This window comes from Pecten maximus, chromosome 9, assembly GCF_902652985.1.
Source record: "Pecten maximus chromosome 9, xPecMax1.1, whole genome shotgun sequence".
In the NCBI taxonomy this organism is placed as follows: Eukaryota; Metazoa; Mollusca; class Bivalvia; order Pectinida; family Pectinidae; genus Pecten; species Pecten maximus.
Window position 1 is genome coordinate 37,135,385 of NC_047023.1, and position 21,781 is coordinate 37,157,165.

The 21,781-nt window shown below is 36.0% G+C and overlaps 1 protein-coding gene across 1 annotated transcript; it reads right to left on the reverse strand.

Moving 5' to 3' along the window:
• LOC117334153 (fibrinogen-like protein A) lies at positions 1–8,776 on the reverse strand. The gene is made up of 5 exons (XM_033893622.1): positions 8,293–8,776; positions 4,887–5,008; positions 3,162–3,258; positions 2,458–2,622; positions 1–1,583 (listed from the first exon to the last, which is right to left on the reverse strand). The coding sequence occupies exons 1-5, from the start codon at positions 8,612–8,614 to the stop codon at positions 1,336–1,338; spliced, it is 954 nt and encodes a 317-aa protein (XP_033749513.1). The 5' UTR covers positions 8,615–8,776; the 3' UTR covers positions 1–1,335.
• Positions 8,777–21,781: the final 13,005 nt, after the last annotated feature.

Consider the following 21,781-nt stretch of genomic DNA (forward strand, 5'->3'; position numbering starts at 1 on the left):
TTTCGTGTCTGATCATTTTACTATGTTTGAAACATTCACGGTGTATTCATTATAAAAGTATACCAGATAATATACGATAGAATTTTTTTTTTTTCATATATGTTTTAATTATGATAATTATGATTATGCTCGTTTGATCGATTTTGAGTTTTCATGACGATAGTACCTGTTCACAGTACATCTGTGCATCAATTAACAGTAATATTAAGACAAGACAAAATATACCTAACTTAGTCAAATTCCTTGACGATTTCTTGTAATGTAACAGGTAAAATAAATGAAAAAGCTTCATTTGATATCAACTTGTATTAATCACTCTTGTTGGTCCGGATGGAAGCGCGCGAGGGGCCTTTGTGTCGGAGGAAACAGGAGTACATGAAGAAATGCCACATAGTCAGGCAGGTGGTCCCATACCTTGTCACGTCCGATCGGTGAATCGAACCCCGGCCCGACTATTGAAAGGCAAGTGAGTTACAACTGTGTCAGTCAACCACCCATGTTGCATGTAAGGCATAGTATATAAACATTTCTGGAGATATTTCTGTGCAGATACTCTGGTATTACAACAGGAAACGTATAGAATATGTGACATTGGTAGAGTAGAAATGGTCAATTATTTCATGATAATTACTGAGAAAATTACAAATTACAAATTATAAACTGTCTAATAAATCTGAAATCGCAACATACACATGTACAATGAATTTTGACATTTCTGTTCAAACATACTTATCAGTTATTAAATATTGAACTTGATTAATCAACATCGAAATGATAAGATAGGTAGAAACCAATAATTAAAAATATGGTCCTGATATGAGCTAAATTCTAGAGAGGTTACACAATCCTGTACTACCTTTGACCAAATTATGTTGACCAGTGCCTACCTAACAACAGTGTGTTGAATACTGTATGTTGTTAACTGAACAAAAGAAAACTGTCTTTGATTTTTTTTACCGCTGTTTATATTCTTATCATTTATCATGTTTGTGTATAAACTCTATCTAAATTCATATACCAGTCTCAGAGAAAATAAAAAATGACGATGGCAATGAAGAGTAAAATGTATATATGTTATAGTTTCCATGTACAATGAACAGTCAATGTAAGACACAATCGGAGAATAGCAGCATATAAACAATATCCTACCATTCTTATTTATATTTCAAATAATAGCAACTGACAACATTAAACGTTAATATAAACATTAGCACAGAATATATGAAATAAACTGCTTTAAAAACCGGAACGTTTTGAAGACATAACTCAATGGCTTCGTCACTGCGTATCAATCTAAATTCATAGCTAAGTGTACATCAACAAATATGAATCTATCTATCGAATTAGCAGTCTGGACTTCTTAAGCGGGACCCGTTCACGATTTGGATAAGGAAACAAATACCATGACATGGAGCTCTTATCATCTCCAGTGTCTGTCTGATAGCGACCATTTAGATTGGATGAGGCACACTTTTTGTACCACCAAGCTCCATGTATTTTTACGGCACAGTGAGAACTACTGGAGTCGTTGTCTCTGTCGTAGGTGGAGAAAGCTTGTCCGTTAAAACTGTTTAGGGCATCAACTAAACAGTGGAAAAACAAGTGTGTTGTTGTTAGTCACCAAGGTATTTTGGTTACAACATTTCTTATTTTTCTAGTTAGGAATCATATGTTCAAAAACGAAAATAATCTATTACCACACAAAATATGCATAATGGTGTGTATATCCAAACTTAATTCTGATAGACGCATTTCCATCATTAACTTTAACTCCGTCTGGAATGCCCTTACAAATACATGTTTAATTCTAGAAATGAAGATGAAACAGTTAAAGCTGGTGAATCTATTGCTGAAAATTAAATGAATAAATCAAATTACTCGACTTTGAATTCTGAACCGCAGGGCTCAATATACTGTGTAAGAAACACACATTCACTGTCGAACGACAGATTTGAATTCGATTTCAATGATACCGAATTCACACCCTGTCCTGTACACAAAAGACGAAACAGCTTTTGGCTACAGTTTTATCAATGGTTACATTAGGTTAAAGGCGATGTGTTTAGTCTTTTGTGCAATCTTTCAATTAGTCATAAGTCTAAATATTGATTTTTCGGTAGATGATAAAATCGTAAGCAAAAGATGAAAAAAATTATTATTATTCAGTTGCTGGGAGTTTCAACGAGCGAAAAAGTGGCAATCAGAGCAAACAATGATTTACCAACTTCTATAAAAAAAAATCCAGATTTTGGCATTTTTTTTATATTGAATTCACTCCATCACGTATGAATTTGGCATATCTTCCGATTACTAGTAGAACGAACCAGCTGTATGATGTGATGTTTAACTAATCTTGGTTCTACTTTATCTAACTTTATTTGTATGTAGAGTAATATCTTGTGTGTTTATGTGCTATCCCTCGAACACCCAAAAAGAATCAGTAATGACATTACTTACATGATAGGTTGCCAGAGAAGCCGTGAAGAGCTAGTCTGTAATTCTGATTTTTGTCGGCAACCTGAAACTTTGAATATTGGGCATATCCTCTTGTCCCATCCCACGCTTCTAGTTCCACACGTAGGATGTTTAGTGTCTTCGTCAAGATGTGAAGGATGTCATTGCCTTCAGAAAGACCATAGGAGAATATTACATATATGAATTATTCATATACTTTATCATAATTTACACGATTTTCTACATTTATCTATTTCTTACATGTGTAACTAAACAAGATATTTAAGCTAATGCTAATCACGCCGGCCTGAATTGAAGTATTCAGGTGGGCTTAATACCGGATGAACCCGGAAAAAACATCAATGTCGGACAATTGACTCCATGCCTTTTCATAGCTGATTGGAATATGAAACCTGGTCGTCTTGTTGAAAGGCGAGTGAGCTGTTAACGGCGGCGCCTGAAACCTTATTTTCTACTTAATATGAGCAATATGAATAATGAATGTTAAGGAAAACATTTCCTAAATCATTGGCTTAAAGAAGCAATGCTAGGAAAAACAATCGCTTAAAAAGGGTAAAAAAGAGGCAATATGTAGGAAACAGTCGCTTAACCAAAGGCCAAAAGAGGGGAAGGGTTAAGGAAGACAATGGCTAAGCTTAAGGCTCAAAGAGAGACCTTGGTAAGGAAAACATTATGAATTGTCTTACCTATCCAGAATTCTCCATTTAGATCTCCGAAACCGTTCTGGTAGTCAGTCCAATTGCGATAGAAATCAGTATCTCCATTTATTCTATTTTGTATCACCTGTTCAAAAGAGATCAGTAAAATATCGTTTACAAAACTTTATACTAATGGCATATGCATTTAAAGGTTATCATCAGATTAAGAATTTATATCTCCCTCGTGTATTCAACTTTCCAGTTCCTAAAAGGTTCTATGCCGCTCTCAATTTCTTGAAGTTAAATTAACTTAATTAATAATGGATGTCACGAGGTGATAACAAATTAAACGACGATAGCAAACGCATCACGAAATCGGCGTCTTTTACAACGAGGCGCGTTCAGTTCAATTCCTAGATTATTGATAAAACAAAAATCTGTATCTCTTCGCCGGATAGAACACATTTCTTTTATTTTTATTGAAACTTTTAAAAATTTACATACACTCAGAAAATGAAAATGGTGCTTGATAATGATAAAACACTCTATAATTGATTTAGCGTACCAATTTTAGAATATGCTAATGCTGTTTGGTTTGTACCACTATATTTGAAAGGCAGAATAGAATAGAGTAGGCAGAATAATAACTAGAGCTACCAAACTCGGAAGTATAGGCTTATCATACAAAGACTTAAACTGGTATATTCAGTTTCTATACACGTGTGTACATAGTAGAAGATAACGTACACTTTCTTAACAGGTTCGAAAAAATCAAAAATTCAACGAGACCAGTTCTCATCAAGCTTAACATTGTAAACTTTATTCATTTTACAACTTTAACAATTAATATCACTTTATACCCATCACGGTTGGCGCGGATATGATTTTCTTAAGCTTGAGGTTTGATATTATAATATCTGATAAACAAGAATTGATGTATATGCCAAAACAATAAAGATTTTTACATTACATCGTAAAAAGGATGTAGTAAATATAAAATATCCATATCCTTAAGTATTACAATCATAAATAATGCAAATTTGTATTTATGAATTATAGATTAATAATACAGCATGTATTGATTAGCATCACACAAAAGTTCAACACTAACATTACCGTGGGCCACATTTTAACTTTTGGTTAATGACTTCTTTATCACTTTCGTGAAACTGTTAGATATTTCTCTTCCATATTAAATGCGATACAAATTCTCTCGTGGTGTATGATAATCATTAAAGATCTATAATTCGAAGACCGGCTGGTGTTCCGTAGGATTTTTCTTTTCGGTTCAGGACTCACAAAACTAAATCAGCTAATCAGCTGCTGTTACATGTGAACCAAGCTCGTAAGATCATTAGAAATTACCGTATGTAATAGGTACTTCCTGTATACGAGAATAAAGAATAATGTCTTTGAACTTGAAAAACAGAAATGCACTGTACATATGTATGCACTCCTACTGAAAAGAGAGTTACATAGAACTCTGGTGAAATAAGGCAGGGGTTTCCCCGTACACTGTAAATGACAGGATTACAGTATTTTGAGTACCCGTGTTTTCTTATTTGCCACTAAACCTATACAATAACAATATTTTCAAGTAGCGAAGACTTTAAACTTTTATTTGGTATATTTCACATTATTTGAACTTCAACCTAGCTTAACTAATAAAAATGCCTTAAATAAAGAGTTTCTATAGGAAACATTATTGGATGAATGTGGAACTTTTCTTGAAACTAAGGCCAGGTCTTATATACATGTATGTATGATACGTACTGTCCACGGTCCCTCAGAAGTGTCCACATCACAGAAAAAGTTAACTGGTCTGCCTGCTGTTGCATATATTTGATACACCCCAGAGGGTGATCCAGATGGGACATCCGAGCAGCTGCACAACTCTAATTAATTGAAATAAGACATGCAAACACAACACAAAACGTGGATTCACATATCTGATACGAAATTTGATATATTAACATTCGTAAGCAGTACATTAGAACACAGAAAGACCAATATACCCACCTGCATGTACTTATTCACACACAGTTACAAAAATATGCATATCCTCGGATCTTCGAAAAATAAATGAAAGACTGACAGAAATATATACCTTCTTTGAGTTTGTGTACAAGCTTCGAATGCATTATCTTCTGTGTCCATGAAGAAACACCCGAATAAATATTAATGAGAACATTGGGATTTTGTCGTTCTTTCCGAACAATGCTCTTCTTCCTTTTGTGTCCGTTGGCATTGGATACATTTTGACCTTACTTGGAGGGTTCATTAAAATAGCACTGCTTTACGCTACGCAATGGAAAGCACAAGGACACAAAACCGGCTCATTCCGGTGTCAGTATGACTGACTCGAACAGATGTCATGTCAGTGTGACTCACCATATTTTAGTAACGTGGCGCTTTATATATACGCAACGTCCTTAATTGACGTCTTGTTTTGAAAGGTCGGTATTCTTTTGTATAAAATAAAGATACTAAGTATTAATGTATACATATGTTCATTTCAAGTTTAAATACAACATCAACTTTAAAACAATAGTGAACTTAAATACATCATGCAGGTCTGACAGACTATAGCTACTAATATAACTAACACATGTTGCATATGCATGTTCATTTGATTTTAGTAAAGAAAAACTTTTGAAAATAATTGATTGAACCTTTCCGCTTCTTTTAGGTCTATTTGAAAAATTCTTCAGAAGTGTGGGTTAAATCAAAAGATTGTTTTCATTGTTTGAAATCGGGATATTAAGAGCAGTTGATCAGTATTTCAGTCATATATTCTCATAATAGTTTAGGTACAGGCCAATTAGTTTTTATAATGTTTGATAACATTTACGTGTTGGTTCAAGTTAGTTATAATTAATGTTGAGCGTACTTTAATTTATATTTGGGATCTTTAAGAAGATGGATACCTAATTAACCTTCAGACTATAACGAACTCATTCCTAATTCGCTTTATTTACTTTTATTGTTCCATATAGCAAGTAAGGAATAACAGCCAGTATTATACTGTCAATATGAGAGTTACCTCCCCTCCTTTGCTATCAAAATCTTTTTTTTTTTTTTTTATTTCCTTTTTCTTTTTTTCTTTTTTTTTTTTGCGAATTGGGTTTACCCTCTGTGTATTCGCAAGTTTTCATAGTTGAAATTCTGAAAAAAAAATCTGGTTTCATTTTTATGGTGTCCCGCTAAATAGCTTTCCATGAATGAGGCTGATGCCAGAGTATAGGTTGAATTTTTTATCCTCAATGCTCAGTTGGATCTCACTATTAATTTATCATTTAAAAATCACAATTATGACATTTTTATACTAAGATTTGTTCAGTAATTTGTTATTTACTCTCCTTTGGGGATTAAATATCATGTCCCCGATGTTAGTGTTGAAAATAACCTGCGGGATGTCTGAGCTCTTACTGTACTGTTATTTAATATCATTGGCTATTTCGGAATTGTGGTAGTATTCTCTATAATGGAGAAAGAATTACAAATGATTGAAACTAGAGGTATTGGTATGTTATATGTTTTATGTATTCTATTTGTTGAATGCATCATAGTTAGGTTTTTTGCAAAAAAAAATGCTGTTCTATATATTGTCTCCAGGATACCCATCTCACTAAAAACCAGATCCCGTTTATCAGAGCACAGAGGGGTTTTAGTGTATCATTACTCCTTTTAAATTCAACTTCAGAGGTGTTGCAGTTCTGTTCAAACCAAACTTCAAATAATCAAAATGGATATGGAGGGGAATTTCCTTGTAGTTGAGATACAGTTACAAGCTTTTACATTGATAAATGTTTACAGTCATGATAGGGATTGCCTGGTTTTTATAAGAATACATGTGGAATTGCTTTTAGAATTTGATACTGGATTTGCTATTAGCTATGGTGACTTTTTACTTAATCCTGGACCCTGATATAGATGTATACACCTATAGTCATTCAAATAATCCCAACGCAAGGTTGAAAGTTGGAAGTTATTAATAACTTTGGGCTTTGCAATCCCTAGAGAATTAATAACCCCGAATTAAGAACATATACAAGGTCTAAGACAGCTCCAGTTTAAAAAAAAGCTAGGTGAGACTTGCTTTTGATGTCAGCATAGTTACGTTCCAAGATGAAATCAACCAATAATATACAAGGGTATCGGACCACAGCACACTTATATTATTACTACGTTTAACAGAGTTCACAAGAGGTAAAGGTTTCTGGAAATTTAACAATGTATTATTGTATAATAAAACTGTATAGCCAAGGTAAAAACAGTTATTGTAGATACCTTAAAACAATATGCAACATCATGGCAAAGTTAATTTGGATAAGATTTCTTTATCTATTAAGGACCAATCTTTTTTATGTATTGTTGATTGTTGATGGAGATAAGAAGCCTGTCCATTACATTTTCATCCAATACTAAAAGGGGAGAATTAAAAGAGATGATAGCTTTGAAAAGCAGATAACTTTTCTTTATAATCAACATGACGATAACCCGACGGATCAACATACTTTAAATGTGCTTGAACAATACATAAAAGAATTATAAAATATTAAGGAGGAGAAATGCAAAGGTAGAATGCTCAGAAGTCACTCTTGATTGAGGCAGGGGAAAACCAAGCAAATATTTTCTTATTCTATAAAGAAAAACTATATCAATAAAACAATTAATAAATTACTTGATTACTTGACAGGTCGCGTAAGGAAATTCTAGCACAGAAGGGCATTATAAATATATTGTTGTAAATATTGTGCATGGAAATGTCGACCACTTGGAAGTGTCATCGACCCTAAATATAAAGAGGATATTGAACGGTCTCCCGTTTAATATAACATATACTTCACAAGTATCACAGTATATCGATATTTTCACGAGTGCAAAGACTCTCTACAATCTCAAACTCTCTACAAACCGGCCAAATTATATATAGTTAGAATAAGTCCGGTTAAGTCCACTGTATATAGCAATGTCATGATAAGGTTCCAAAGCTCATAACACTCAACAGACCAAACTTAAGGCAATGTCAAAGAAACCAAAGGAAGACAAAAATATTCCAAACTAATGTGACTTCTTATGAACCATAGAATAAGGATAATTGATACAATTCAAAATTAAGAATATATATTGTTATACAGTAGCTGTAACGAATAAGTACATAAGTGTAAGTACTTACCCTTAGAGAAGTACAAAGTTGACGTTGATATGGTGGCGGTCCCACCTTTGTCTAACTTAAGGGTGTATGTCTCGCACTTATTTTCCAGCTCTGTGTACGAGAAGGAGCGACATTCGTCCTGTTTACAGGACCTGGCACATATTAGGTAATTATCACATTTAGTATTTGAACCGAGTGCATGCATACTGAAATTCTGCTGGGCAACGCGCGTTATCCTGGTAAACTGGTACCGTTTAGACAAAACGATATCTTCCATGAATGTGAAGAGCAATATTAAACACACAATATTCCGTTTCATTTTTAGTATGTTTCTAGCATTCATTGAAAAATGAAATTTGAACTTATTGATAGCTGCCACAATGCAAAAATCCAACAGATCAAGGCTACAAAATATCGCTAATGTCCAATACAAGAAAAGCACGTCAGGACAATTAGAATCTAAATCGATTATCACCCATATCTAGTAAACATCATTAAGGAACCATTTGTTTTTCAACTCAACAGCTATTGGCTGTAGTGGTAAGGTTTTAACTATCAAATATTAATGATACTATCGATCAGGAAGTTCTACCAGCGTCTGCATCATCAGAAGCATACACATTAGGTGACAATTGTAATGGAGTTTGATCTTACATGAACGACTAGCCATCATTATATTATACATGACAACGCGTGTTACAGGGATTGGTTACCCTACCAGGCTTGGTCGATATCACTGCTATATAAATATACATAAAGGTCTTTGGGAACAATTTGATGTCGATACAAGACATCTGATGCAAAACTGTTAAATATTGACAAAAGAACAAATAAATACATCTGGAATCCAAGTTACGTTTCACATGTGTAATGGCCTAAACGATCGACTTTTTCTTTTCTTACATTTTAATGTGGCCTTCATTTAACGTCATACTATGTTTTAATATTAGGACGTTTAAATTTACGACGCCATTTTCAAATAAATAAAATATTTCGTGAAATGCAATATTTTTCTTTAGCATTGTCAACGACGAATCAAGACATACGAATGTACGTATTTGTTACTACGACAATAGTAGACCGACATAACAAATCATGCTTGGATGTATTTATTAATCTGTTACGCTGACAATTTTACAATACATGAATGCATTGACATATCGTGCACTAGCGATAGTGTTCATGCATTTCAGCGATATAAGATGAAACCCAATCAGTGTCAACATAGAACATATTGAACCTTCCATAAATAGAGAGCGGTTTTTCTTTCAAAGCTGAGACCAGCAACAAAATATATGTCTCATAAATATGTAGAATGATAGTTTTGTCAATGTTTGTTTTTAGTGCTTAACATTCTAACAAAACATTATCTTAATGTAGTCTTATAACAAAAGTTTGATATCACAGATTGTTATCACAAAGACGGGGACAGATGTAACATATTTGATTTCACGCTTTTGCAAAGGTAAAAGGGGTCGATTTACCATCAAATGTATCCGATTTATTTGCCGAACTTTGTCCAGGTCATGAATCTTAATGCAATGTTATGTTTAAACGGGTGATGCATTACAGCTGATAACATTTTCATACATCCGTCAGTAAATTGTGATTTTATGTATACAGTATAAACATTCTAAAGAGCAAGAGCAAATAAGACATCTCACAAATAACCAATAGTGTGAGCGTTGCAGAGTTTGGAGGTCATTAAGTAACAATACAGATGGTAATAAGACATCAGGAATCAAGGTTCACAATATTAAATACAGCTCAAAGAGTACATCACCACACTACACCCGCCATACAAATCTAGCTCAAATCGACGACAACCGCTATACAAATCTAGGTCAAATCGACGACACCCGCAATATAAATCTAGGTCAAATCGACGACACCCGCCATATAAATCTAGGTCAAATCGACGACACCCGCTATACAAATCTAGCTCAAATCGACGACACCCGCAATATAAATCTAGGTCAAATCGACGACACCCGCCATATAAATCTAGGTCACTACGACAACCGCTATACAAATCTAGGTCAAATCGACGACACCCGCAATATAAATCTAGGTCAAATCGACGACACCCGCCATATAAATCTAGGTCACTACGACAACCGCTATACAAATCTAGGTCAAATCGACGACACCCGCTATACAAATCTAGGTCAAATCGATGACACCCGCAATATAAATCTAGGTCACTACGACACCCGCTATACAAATCTAGGTCAAATCGACGACACCCGCCATATAAATCTAGGTCGAATCGACGACACCCGCAATATAAATCTAGGTCAAATCGACGACACCCGCCATATAAATCTAGGTCAAATCGACGACACCCGCCATACAAATCTAGGTCAAATCGACGACACCAGCCAAATAAATCTAAGTCGAATCGACGACACCCGCCATATATATCTAGGTCAAATCGACGACACCCGCCATACAAATCTAGGTCAAATCGACGACACCCGCCAAATAAATCTAGGTCGAATCGACGACACCTGCCATATAAATCTAGGTCAAATCGACGACACTCGCCATACAAATCTAGGTCAAATCGACGACACCCGCCATAGCAATCTGGGTCAAATCGACGACACCGCCATACAAATCTAGGTCAAATCGACGCACCCGCCATAAAAATCTAGGTCGAATCGACGACACCCGCCACAGAAATCTAGGTCGAATCGACGACACCCACCATATAAATCTAGGTCGAATCGACGACACCAGCCATATAAATCTATGTCACTATGACACCCGCCATATAAATCTAGGTAAACTCCGAATTAAATCACATTCTCAAAGTGAGAACCAGAGTGGTAACAACGGGCCTAGTAGCATTTCAATAAGTTTCCAACATGGAAAGAGTTAAGGAATAGTTACGAATGTGTTTTATATCTGCACATTTAATCAGTATATGTTGAGTCTGACAGTTGGACCACACCCATAGCAACATTGATGGTTCATCATCACATATAGTATCATCGTGCATGTTATACATAATTGACTTATACGCAACTTCGACGGTTTCATCTAGCAGCTTTAGACAGATCAAGCGTAATTGCTTTCTTTTGGCAAACGTCGTTGTAAATGCATTAACAAAATTTGATATGGGATTTCAATATCAGCGTAAGGCGGTTTAATGTTTTCCGGTTGTATGGCAAATACTGCTTTGGAAGCACAACCTATACCTTCGAATTTCTATACCCTACCTCAACCTTCAGGTTCGTATAAATAGCAAATCAAGCGATAGTTAACAGACCTATAAATCACCACTATAGTACAATTTAACAAAAGTAGCATGTTCATTTGTTTAAATGTAACATGGCTATCCATGGGCATTGCTGTTGACATGTTAATTTGTTAATATGTTTGTACCTTTCGAAAAATAATGCGAAAAAATGCATGTTTCAGCGGAACACAATTAGTTCATTCGTATCACATCTATATTGCACAAAAATTCTCACAAGAGTTTAAAGTAAACAATAGGAGCATTGGTTTGACCAAATTTAACATTACATACTCATAAACATTGATTTTTTCTAACCTTGAAATGCAAATGTTAGTTGTGAATAATATTACACAAATATGACATAAAGGGAGGAAATTCAATTGGTAAAAATGACCTTATTAGACAATATTAAAAAGTTTTAACAATTTTTCAACTGCTGAGTTTGAGGTAAAAGAGGAACATTTTTGAAAAAGCTCCAAATACAGTTTAACTATTTGCCTTGAAAAGATCATTGATACTTTGATCATGTGTCTTAATAGTAGCATTTTTCTGCTTGTTCTTTTCCCTTTGGTGGCATTTTCTTTCTGCTGGTCCAATAGCTTGTTACGGATATACAATGGCGTGCTGAGCAAGCCCAGGCTGATCACGACCTTTTATACCAGTGGCCGACACAAGTCAAAGAATAAGACGTCGCACTTGTTCCGTGCCGCCGATTTAGATCGTACGTTGTGAATGCGTCCGCCGTACTTCACAAACAGAAACTTCACTTTGCGGAAGACCACACTTGTCTGACCTATGTGTTCATGACGTCAGGCCCACGGCATATTTGCGTTCTTTGCGATTCTTGGAAACTGTAAAATTTGTTGGATAAAATCCATCATACGTGCTTACGGGCGGTATGCGTGCTCGAAATTTTGCAAGACCGTTCAAGTACCATAAATACCTTTGCGTTCTTGTCGTGTTTATCCCAAGGCTTGAAATTACGGTCGACTGTAGCACGAACGAGATAAAAAGTCGTACTAAAGAGTCCTTATAGCAAGTAATATAGAAAGAGGATGTTTATAAGCATGTATGCCCAAATAGGTATATGTTTGTAGGTAAATTGTATGTAAGAGTATATATGTGAACGTTGTATTATCACTTGTACATTGTATTAATGAATAAAACGAAAATTGTAAAATTAGAGAGAAAAAAACAAGCTTAATTGTGCACTGGATCGTTTGAATCTTTGTGACTTGCTAGTAAATTTAAAGAAATAAGAGATATATTGTTTGTTATCGTGGAAATGCAATTGAGAAGACAACAATGTGGGGAGGGAATTTTTCCCTCTATGACTCCTACTTTGAACTGCTACTCTTTCACTCCCAGATTTTATACAAAATTAACCCCATAATATTTCAGACATTTGATCGAAATCTTGTCGGTCCTACTGAATGAGAATGGTTTCAATAATTTCTTTATAAATTTGTCCCATATTTCGCCCGGGCCCTATTATAATATTTTGTTATTTTTCTGTGTTAATGGAATTATTCTTATCCTGAATTATAAGGAACGGTGAAATAGATCTAACTACAGTGCAGTATTGTTACCCAAATCACAGGTATATCGTTTTATTCAATACACAATGGTATCCTGTTACAGTACATGGAGACCTTATTACCCAATGCACATATGACGTCTTATTACCAATGAAATGCACAGGTGAATCATGTATTTCTTATTACCCAATGACCAGGTGTATCTACCCTCTGTACAGGTGTGTCTTATTGGACAATAGACATTTTTACCTACCCATTGTATAGGTATTTCTTATTAACCAATGACCAGGTGTATCTGCCAACTGTGCAGGTGTGTCTTATTGGACAATAGACATTTTTACCTACCCATTGTATAGGTATTTCTTATTAACCAATGACCAGGTGTATCTGCCAATTGCACAGGCGTATCTTCCCACAACATATGTGCTTGTATGTCTTCAAAGCAAAAACTCCGGTCTATCTTCACACAGTATTCATATGTAGCGGGGGATGTTATCGTATATTTCTCTCATCCCTACCGGTATCATACTGGTCTGTCCAGGTAAATACACCCATGCTTGCTGTGTGTGTATTACCTCGCTTCCGGTGTAGGATAGCCACGCGCGCGCAATGATACAGTAGGTCGCCGAACCGAAAGTAGATCTATCTATAGATTTGTAAACACATCGTCTGCTCCATGTGCTAGGCCAGATCTAATAAAAAAATTTATTTATGATATAAATTATGTAAAAAAAAAAAACACGTTCTTTTATTGTTTTTTATTAATAAAACATGGAACTATATTTTCACGCGAAAGGACACACTAGCTTGGCCGACATCAAGTGATTTGGCTTCGCTTGCAATGACAGGGCTGCTGAAACAACGTTAGACTGTGGAAATGAATGGTTTCCTTCGTTTTTAAAACAGCAAACGGTGTTTGCATATATGGAGTATGGTAAATCGATTGGTGCTGTTCTTTTTGTATTATATGCTGTAGAAAAAAAGTTATCTGAGAAAGCTATCGACAGATAGTGCCTATTTTTGCATATTTAAGGTTGGGGAATGAGAGAAAAATACTCAATCATATGTGGTTCATGTAGGATAGGGATATTTCACCCTCTGGATCACAAAATGTGGTAAAACCCTTGGCGGAGCCTCGGGTTTTACCACATTTTGTGACCCCTCGGGTGGAATATCCCTATCCTACATGACCACATGTATATGATAGAGTCTTATAGTATTGACAGGTTAAGCTGACAGGGTTAAGCTTAACGCTAACTATATGCCATGTCTATATGTTGTGTCTGTACTATGTGTACCTGTGTCACATTGAGCTTTGCTAGTCCTCTGTTCACGTGTGCTGTCTCTGGTCGATGTTTTTGTCGTGCATTGTTCGTAGTCGCTTGTTTTTTCGTCAGTGTCTGTCGTGCCTGTGTATCCTCTGTCGTGATTGGTCCTTATAGTTTTGTATTGTTAAAAAGTGGGATAAATTCAGGATGGTGTATCGTATACTGGGCAGTCTGATGGATTAGTTTCCTGTGTACTGTCACGTCTTTCTCGCTAGTACTAATGTAGCGTTAGGGTATGTAGGGTCTTGGGATGGGTAGTGCAGCCGGTCGTTTTGAGCCGGGTATGTTAGTCAAGTTATATACACTATGACTCCAACGCTTGAGTTCCAATTCATAGTTTATGAGTCCGTAAAACACCCTCTTTATTTGACGAAGAGGGCTCGACTTCCGGGGAGACAACCCGTACGATATTACAGCGCGTATAAATGAGTGATGTAGATTGGTACAAGACGGATGTGCTAAATTATAGACGCAACATATAAACACGTCCACTCACATCGGTGCGTAGTACGGCAGTGACGCTACCCTAAAAAGCGCGGGTGCGCATTGACCCATGGTCTCGCTAGTACTAATGTAGCGTTAGGGTATTTAGGATCTTGGGATGGGTAGTATTAGTCGGGATGTTAGGTTAAGGGGTAGCTACTGCCATCTTGGATTGAGTATATCCTGAACTGTCAAGAGTTCTATTTAACAAAAATAACAATAAATGATGGACTTTTCTGATCATATCATCAATATGAATCATAAATAAATGATTCTAGATAATTTTCAAAATTTTAAAAGTACTTGTTTAACTTTAAGAGAATTGCAAACATGATTGTGAGAGGCTGCACTTCCTGAAATCTGCTGATTTTTTTTTAATTCCTAAAAATAAAAATAAATTAGTTCAATATCCACTGCAGGGCCATTAGAGGAGAAAATCTTGATAAAACCACAAACAAAGTCATAACAGCTCAATGAAACAACAGTACATTCCAAAAAATAATGTATTCAAGATGGATGTTCCACCCAGTATAAAGTAGTTCCTAGCTTCTCTATATTTAGAATAGGTAAATTCCCCTGTATGGTAACATCAAAGTGCCAAACTTTGAATGCAAGGGAGACAATTTCAATTTATTTCAGAATGAATATAAGAAAGCTTTTTATCTATCATTTTTGAAATGACATTAATTATATATTCTCATTTTCTAAATTGAATGTAAAATTATTGTTGTCAGAGGATGTCAGCCGATATACACTGTCTTAAGTGGATACAAGAAATGTGAATTTGTTTAATAAAGTCAATCTAACATATGCAATTTTTTTCTGTTTTTTTTTCAAACCACTTAAAACAGTATATATCGTTACCAGCTCTTGCCACTAGGAGGCCTCCTCTTTCAAGAGCCAAACTTTTTTTAAAGTTCACATGTGGTATCTCTTCCTTTGAAACGATGCTGTGTGTACAGTTAAGATGTCGGACAACGTACTTCTTTTTGTGGTTCCATTTTGCAACACCATGCTGAACAAGAAGTATGATACACTTGTTAGTCTAAATAACAAACACTTCATTCTCTAAGAATTGAATAGTATGGACATATTGTACTATCAAGTATGAAGTCCATACCGCATAAGCCAAACCATAATGTAACATTACTTTCCTGCTATATGACTACATCTGACAAAGTGAGACTCCCTGGGCAGGATAAATACAGTAAGATTCATCTCATGGGTTTGTGTTATTATGGAAACAACTTCTATCAAAATATTTGTTGAAATTAATTAATTTTTTTAAACTCCAATGATATCATAGTTCTTTAATTCATACATATAAGCTGTCAGCTGTCTATCAGAAACATCAAACTAGCTTCTAATGATTTTTATTTGAAGCCAAAACGGTCCTTATTTTTTAAGGATTTAATTTATTATAACAATGCTGAAAAAACATGTTTTACATCATTACAACATTACATACCTGAATAGATGTTTATGAACTTCATTGAACCAATATATAAATCCTGCTGTAGCTCATGATAATCAATCGAACCTTTCCTCTCATTGTCTTTGTACTGCAATGCACAATCCCAGCCTTTACATGTCTCTCCTGATTTTTTTCAAGGGACATAACTCCTATAAAAACAGCATTATCAAAAAAAAGTTGTATCAAAAAAAAAAAGAAAAAAAAAAGATAGTATTTCTTTTGCACACATCTATTATGTAAGCTATCTGAAGCACCATGCTATGTTCAACCGATTTTTATTTCAAGCCAAAACAATCCCTATTCTTTATGGATTTAACAATGCTGAAAAAAACATGTTTTACATCATTACAACATTACATACCTGAATAGATGTCTATGAACTTCATTGAACCAATATATAAATCCTGCTGTAGCTCATGATAATCAATCGAACCTTTCCTCTCATCGTCTTTGTACTGCACTGCACTATCCCAGCCGTTACATGTCTCTTCTGATTGTTTTCAAGGGACATATCTCATATAAAAACAGCATTATCAAAACTTTGCATTTCTTTTAAAAAATGATATATATAGCAGTTCTTTTGCACACATCTATTATGTAAGCTATCTAAAGCACCAAGCTATGTTCAAATGACTTTATTTCAAGCCAAAATATTCCTTGTTTTTTTTTTTATGGATTTAACAATGCAATCAAGACATTCCAGAGGGATCTTGGCACCCACCATTACATGATCTTTATACGTTCATGTCAGACTGATCTTCTCCCTATTTTCCCCTTTTCCCCTCTTACATGAACACATGAAACCTGCAGATGAAATTTGAGAAACATTTATAACAAACATGAATTCTCGAAATCCAAGATGGCCTCCTGTCGGCCATTTTATTTTTATGATCAAAAATGTAAATTCAAATGGCACAACTAGGGACCAATGGGAAACTATGCATGAAGTCCGAGGAATATCACTACAGTACTTTTCAAGAAATGGTGATAACAAAGATTGTTTATGGACGGACGCATAGGCGACTAACGGATGCAGGGCGACTTGAATAGGCCACCATCTGATAATGGTGTGCTAAAACATGTTTTACATCATTACATACTGTACCTAAAAGATGTCTGTAAATTTCACTGAACCAATATCTGAATGATGATCCACCAAAACGTTCCCCTCATCGTCTTTATACTGCACTGCACCATCCCATCCTTTACACGATCATCTGCTGATATATGGAATATATTTCTCCTATTTTTTTTTCAAGATAATAAATACATTGCTGGAATTTATTATTTATCAATTCTTAAAATGATATATAGCAGTGCCTTCGCATACATCTAGAATGCTATCTATCTGAAGCATCATATATGTTCAAATGATTTTTATTTCAAGTCGAAACATTCCTATCTTTATGGATCTAACAATGCCTAAAAACATATCTACATAATATGTACCACACAAATCTTGAAACATCATATATCTTACTATGACTTACTACATTACATACCTGAATTATATGTCTATGAATCTCACTGCACCATTATCCAAATCCTGCTGTAGCTCATCCACTAAAACTTTCTCCTTCTTGACCTTGTACTGGACTTCATACACAGCACCATCTCGTCCATCTTTACTTTTCACACAGTCCAATACATTGCCCTCATACCATTTATACTGATGTGTTTTCTCATCAACACGCCGTTTATGGAGGATTCGCCGCCCGACAAATTTGCTCCTACGCTGTCTGGAAGATCGTTTAGAACGTGATGCAGAAGTCCCGGGGTTATCACTTGACGATGGAACTTGAGAAACTATACAAAACAATTATAAGAAAAGTTACATTTAGTTTAAACTATACTATATTTGACCATACATTCATTCATATATTTAGAGCGAACACATGATTGTAGTTATTTAAAAACACTTATGTGTTACATGTATAGTGTTAGATTTTACACAAAATTTACATTGAGATACAGGAGGAAATATTTTGAAAATAATGAATTCTGTATTAATATTCAAAACTCTCCCAATGTTATTAATCACATCATGATGCAGTCTTATGTAAACAAGTGAAGATGTCTTGTTTATTTTTCATTTCAGTGAGGTTTGTTGTTGTTTGGTTTATTGCCTGGTGAAAAGCTAGTGTCATTTTTAGGCGGGGTCTACATGTAGTAGCTGGTGACTACCTCACTGAAGGACATGTGGGATCTGAACGACATACATTGTATGGGAGGCATTTGCATGTCATAGCAGTTTTCCAAGTAACACAAACTAAACTGCATAGTGCATATCTCAGATATTCATCTAAGCTAGGTTAAAAAGGCCAACACTCTGACAGGGTGAGCTATCGCTGTCGTCACATTTTAGTGTACAAATCAATATATATGTTAGTAGTGCATTTTGGTGTACTATATGGATGAGAAAGATAGATAAGGCAAAGTCATGTTTTATATGGAAATCACAGACATGTTTCATTTTCTAATCCGCATTTCAGCCTGGCAAGAAAATAGTTGGTTTCTTATACTTATATTTTAGTTACCTGATGTAATCTTTCTTGGATGAGTTGATTGTTTTTTTTGCCTGATCTGGTCTTGGACTGGACTGTACTTGGAACAAACTAAAAAAAATAAGTACAAATATTTATAATGGTGTTTTCATGTAATATATTATCACCAAAAACCTAAATGTCTAGCGGGTATATATGTAATTTATGTAATATTGCAATACAGACAGACTGAGAAATTGGTATCATTTATATCATATATATATTTACGGAATAAAACCTCCTTCACCAAAGTGTTTGGATGAAATTGTGTTTGAAAATATTCATTACCCATGGTTTATCTGGTTCACGTATGCCAGTACTAGTGTGTTCCCTTGGATTAGCTAGATCGGGATGCAAGACCCTGTGGTAAAATGCAGTGAGTTTAGGAAGCATAACATTTTCCCATAATCTCTCATCGCGGAAAATCCTTTCTATGTGGATCTGATACGGATTTGTCCTTCTCACCACAAAATCGACCCATGGCAATTTTAAAATGTTCATCTGCCCCTGGCATTGATAGTAATAGTTGTGGGAATGTTTTAATCTAAGTTGAGTTTTCCACCAGTAAGTGCTAAACAGAAATTCCCTTTTATAGCAGCCTCTTCCAAAGTTATTGCCTTTATTTGCAGAAGGTTTTTGACTTCTATAAGCCCATTTACATCGCCTTCTTTCACTTTGCCATCTGGTGAAGCAGCTAGGAATTTATGTACAACATCAATCACAAGTCCTGATGGGGAAACCATCACAGACTGGCCTTGTTCTTTGTTCTTAAGGACATATTCTTTGATGGTCACTGATTCCTGTCCTAATCCATGTGAAGTAAATGAATTCCCTCTGAAATTCGTATACAGAAGACTTTTCACCAGAGGCCCTACATTCCTTTTTGTATTTGGTTTCACTACATCTCCAAACCTTGATGAAGTTAGCCGTTTCTTCCTCTCTTCCATCCATGTAACACTGTTAGACTGGCTGGTTGTCAAGCTTTCGATTCGCTTCAGCTTATCTTTTGTGAGGTTAACATGACTGGAAAGGTACTTATCGCAAACTTCTTCAAGGTCCTGCGGTGACAAGTCTGGCACTACATCAACAGAATCAACACCATATTCCCTGCGAGCTTTCTTACTGGTACAACTTGAAGATTCCGTCATCTTCCTTTTATATGCTCGAGCTCTCACATCAGCTTTGTTCTTGCTCTTGCGGCTAGCTAGGAGATGACGTGCCCGTTGATGGTAATGGGTTCTGAATGCTGATCCATGTTTTCCTCCAGTAGGTCTGTGCCAAATTAACGGGGACCACGCAGCACCAAAATTTTTCCTGAGTGCTCCACCATAGCAACGACTGTGCCAAGATCCACGGTTGCATCGGTTATACAGCTTACCTCCATCAAACTTTGATCGTATAGCCATCCATGATTCTGCCAAGTTTGTAGTGAAATTGCCAATTAGGCGAGAAGCTTTAGAAGCAAGGCGACTCAGAAGAACACTAACATCTCTCAGCAACTCTTCGTCTATACAAGTTGATACTGAAGGCTGGTATCTGGTTTGTTCAGGGTCATTTTCACTTGTAACTTCATTCCAAAATGACTCCTGTTCACTCAAGACTGATGGGATAGAATCGTCTGGGCAGGTGTGTCTAATGAAATATCACACTCCTCTTCTGTTGGCCTCCTTTTACAAAAGTCACTGCAGTGCTCATGGTTAGCAAACAAATGGTGGATGGAGTTCCTTATGTCGTGTTCAAGTTGTTGTGTGGCAGTTGTAGCGTTGACTGTAGATAAACGCATACGTATTGCACGTCTGATTCCTTTAACAAGACGAATTCTCATTTGTTAGGTTCCCACGACCTTTGTAGCGAGGCTTGGTTTCTACTAATTTCTCTAAATTTGTGCGCAGGCATTTACAAGCATGATTTGCACATTCCATTTTTGCCACATGTCTTCCCCACACAGGTACCTGCTGCTGTATCCGACCATAAACAGAGCTGTCCCCATCAGCGATTAACCGCATGTATCGGAGGCCATGTGTACATTCAGACTGTAGAAAGCCTTCTAAAATAATACCCGCCGCCATAGCCTGGCTGGTGTCATTCCAATTACGAAAACATAAATGAGGGGTTGGATCGCAGTGTCTAGACTCTGCAGAGGAACAGATAAAGCAATGCTTATTGCGGATGCCGACGTGGAGAAGTTTGCCAGTTACCGCACCAAATATCACACCAACTCCACCAAGAGCATTATATGTATGCTTATGTGAACGTTTAGACCATCCTCCGTCACACACCACAGATATAGCTGGTACTCCTTGGTGGTAATCATTTCTCTCCATCGCTAATCGCCTTTCTTCAGCACCGGCTTCTAACATATCTTTTTTCAGTTCATTGTGCCACAAGTCACCTATATCCTGCTCCAAGGAAGTGTATTTACTCTGACTCATTCCTGAGATACCCATAGTGGCTAACATTTCATTTGTTGGGGAAAGTCCCCCACCAGTCACCATAGACCCCCAGACAGTCCTAAGATTGATCTCGTACAATGAAGAATTGGGTAACTTGGCACTGGTTTCCATTGCAAATGACTGCCCACATCCACAACACGATATCTGGAGCTTGCTTGCATATCCATGTCGCATTTCCTCGGTAGTAACTGAAAAAGGAGACTTCCCATCTCTAGCTAACTCTCCAGCTGCTGGGCATACTGCACAGTGAATGGTTACTTCAGTCATATGACCTTGTAATAAATTCATATCGATGATTCGAAATCCATCTGGTACAGGTACAGGTTTACTTTCAGCACTGATTTTTTTATCCGAGTTGCTTCTGGGTTGAGTTTTAATAATCTCATACCGCGTGATGTAGAACGAAGTCTTCTTACGAGAAATCTAAATGCAGGTTGTCCGTTGATG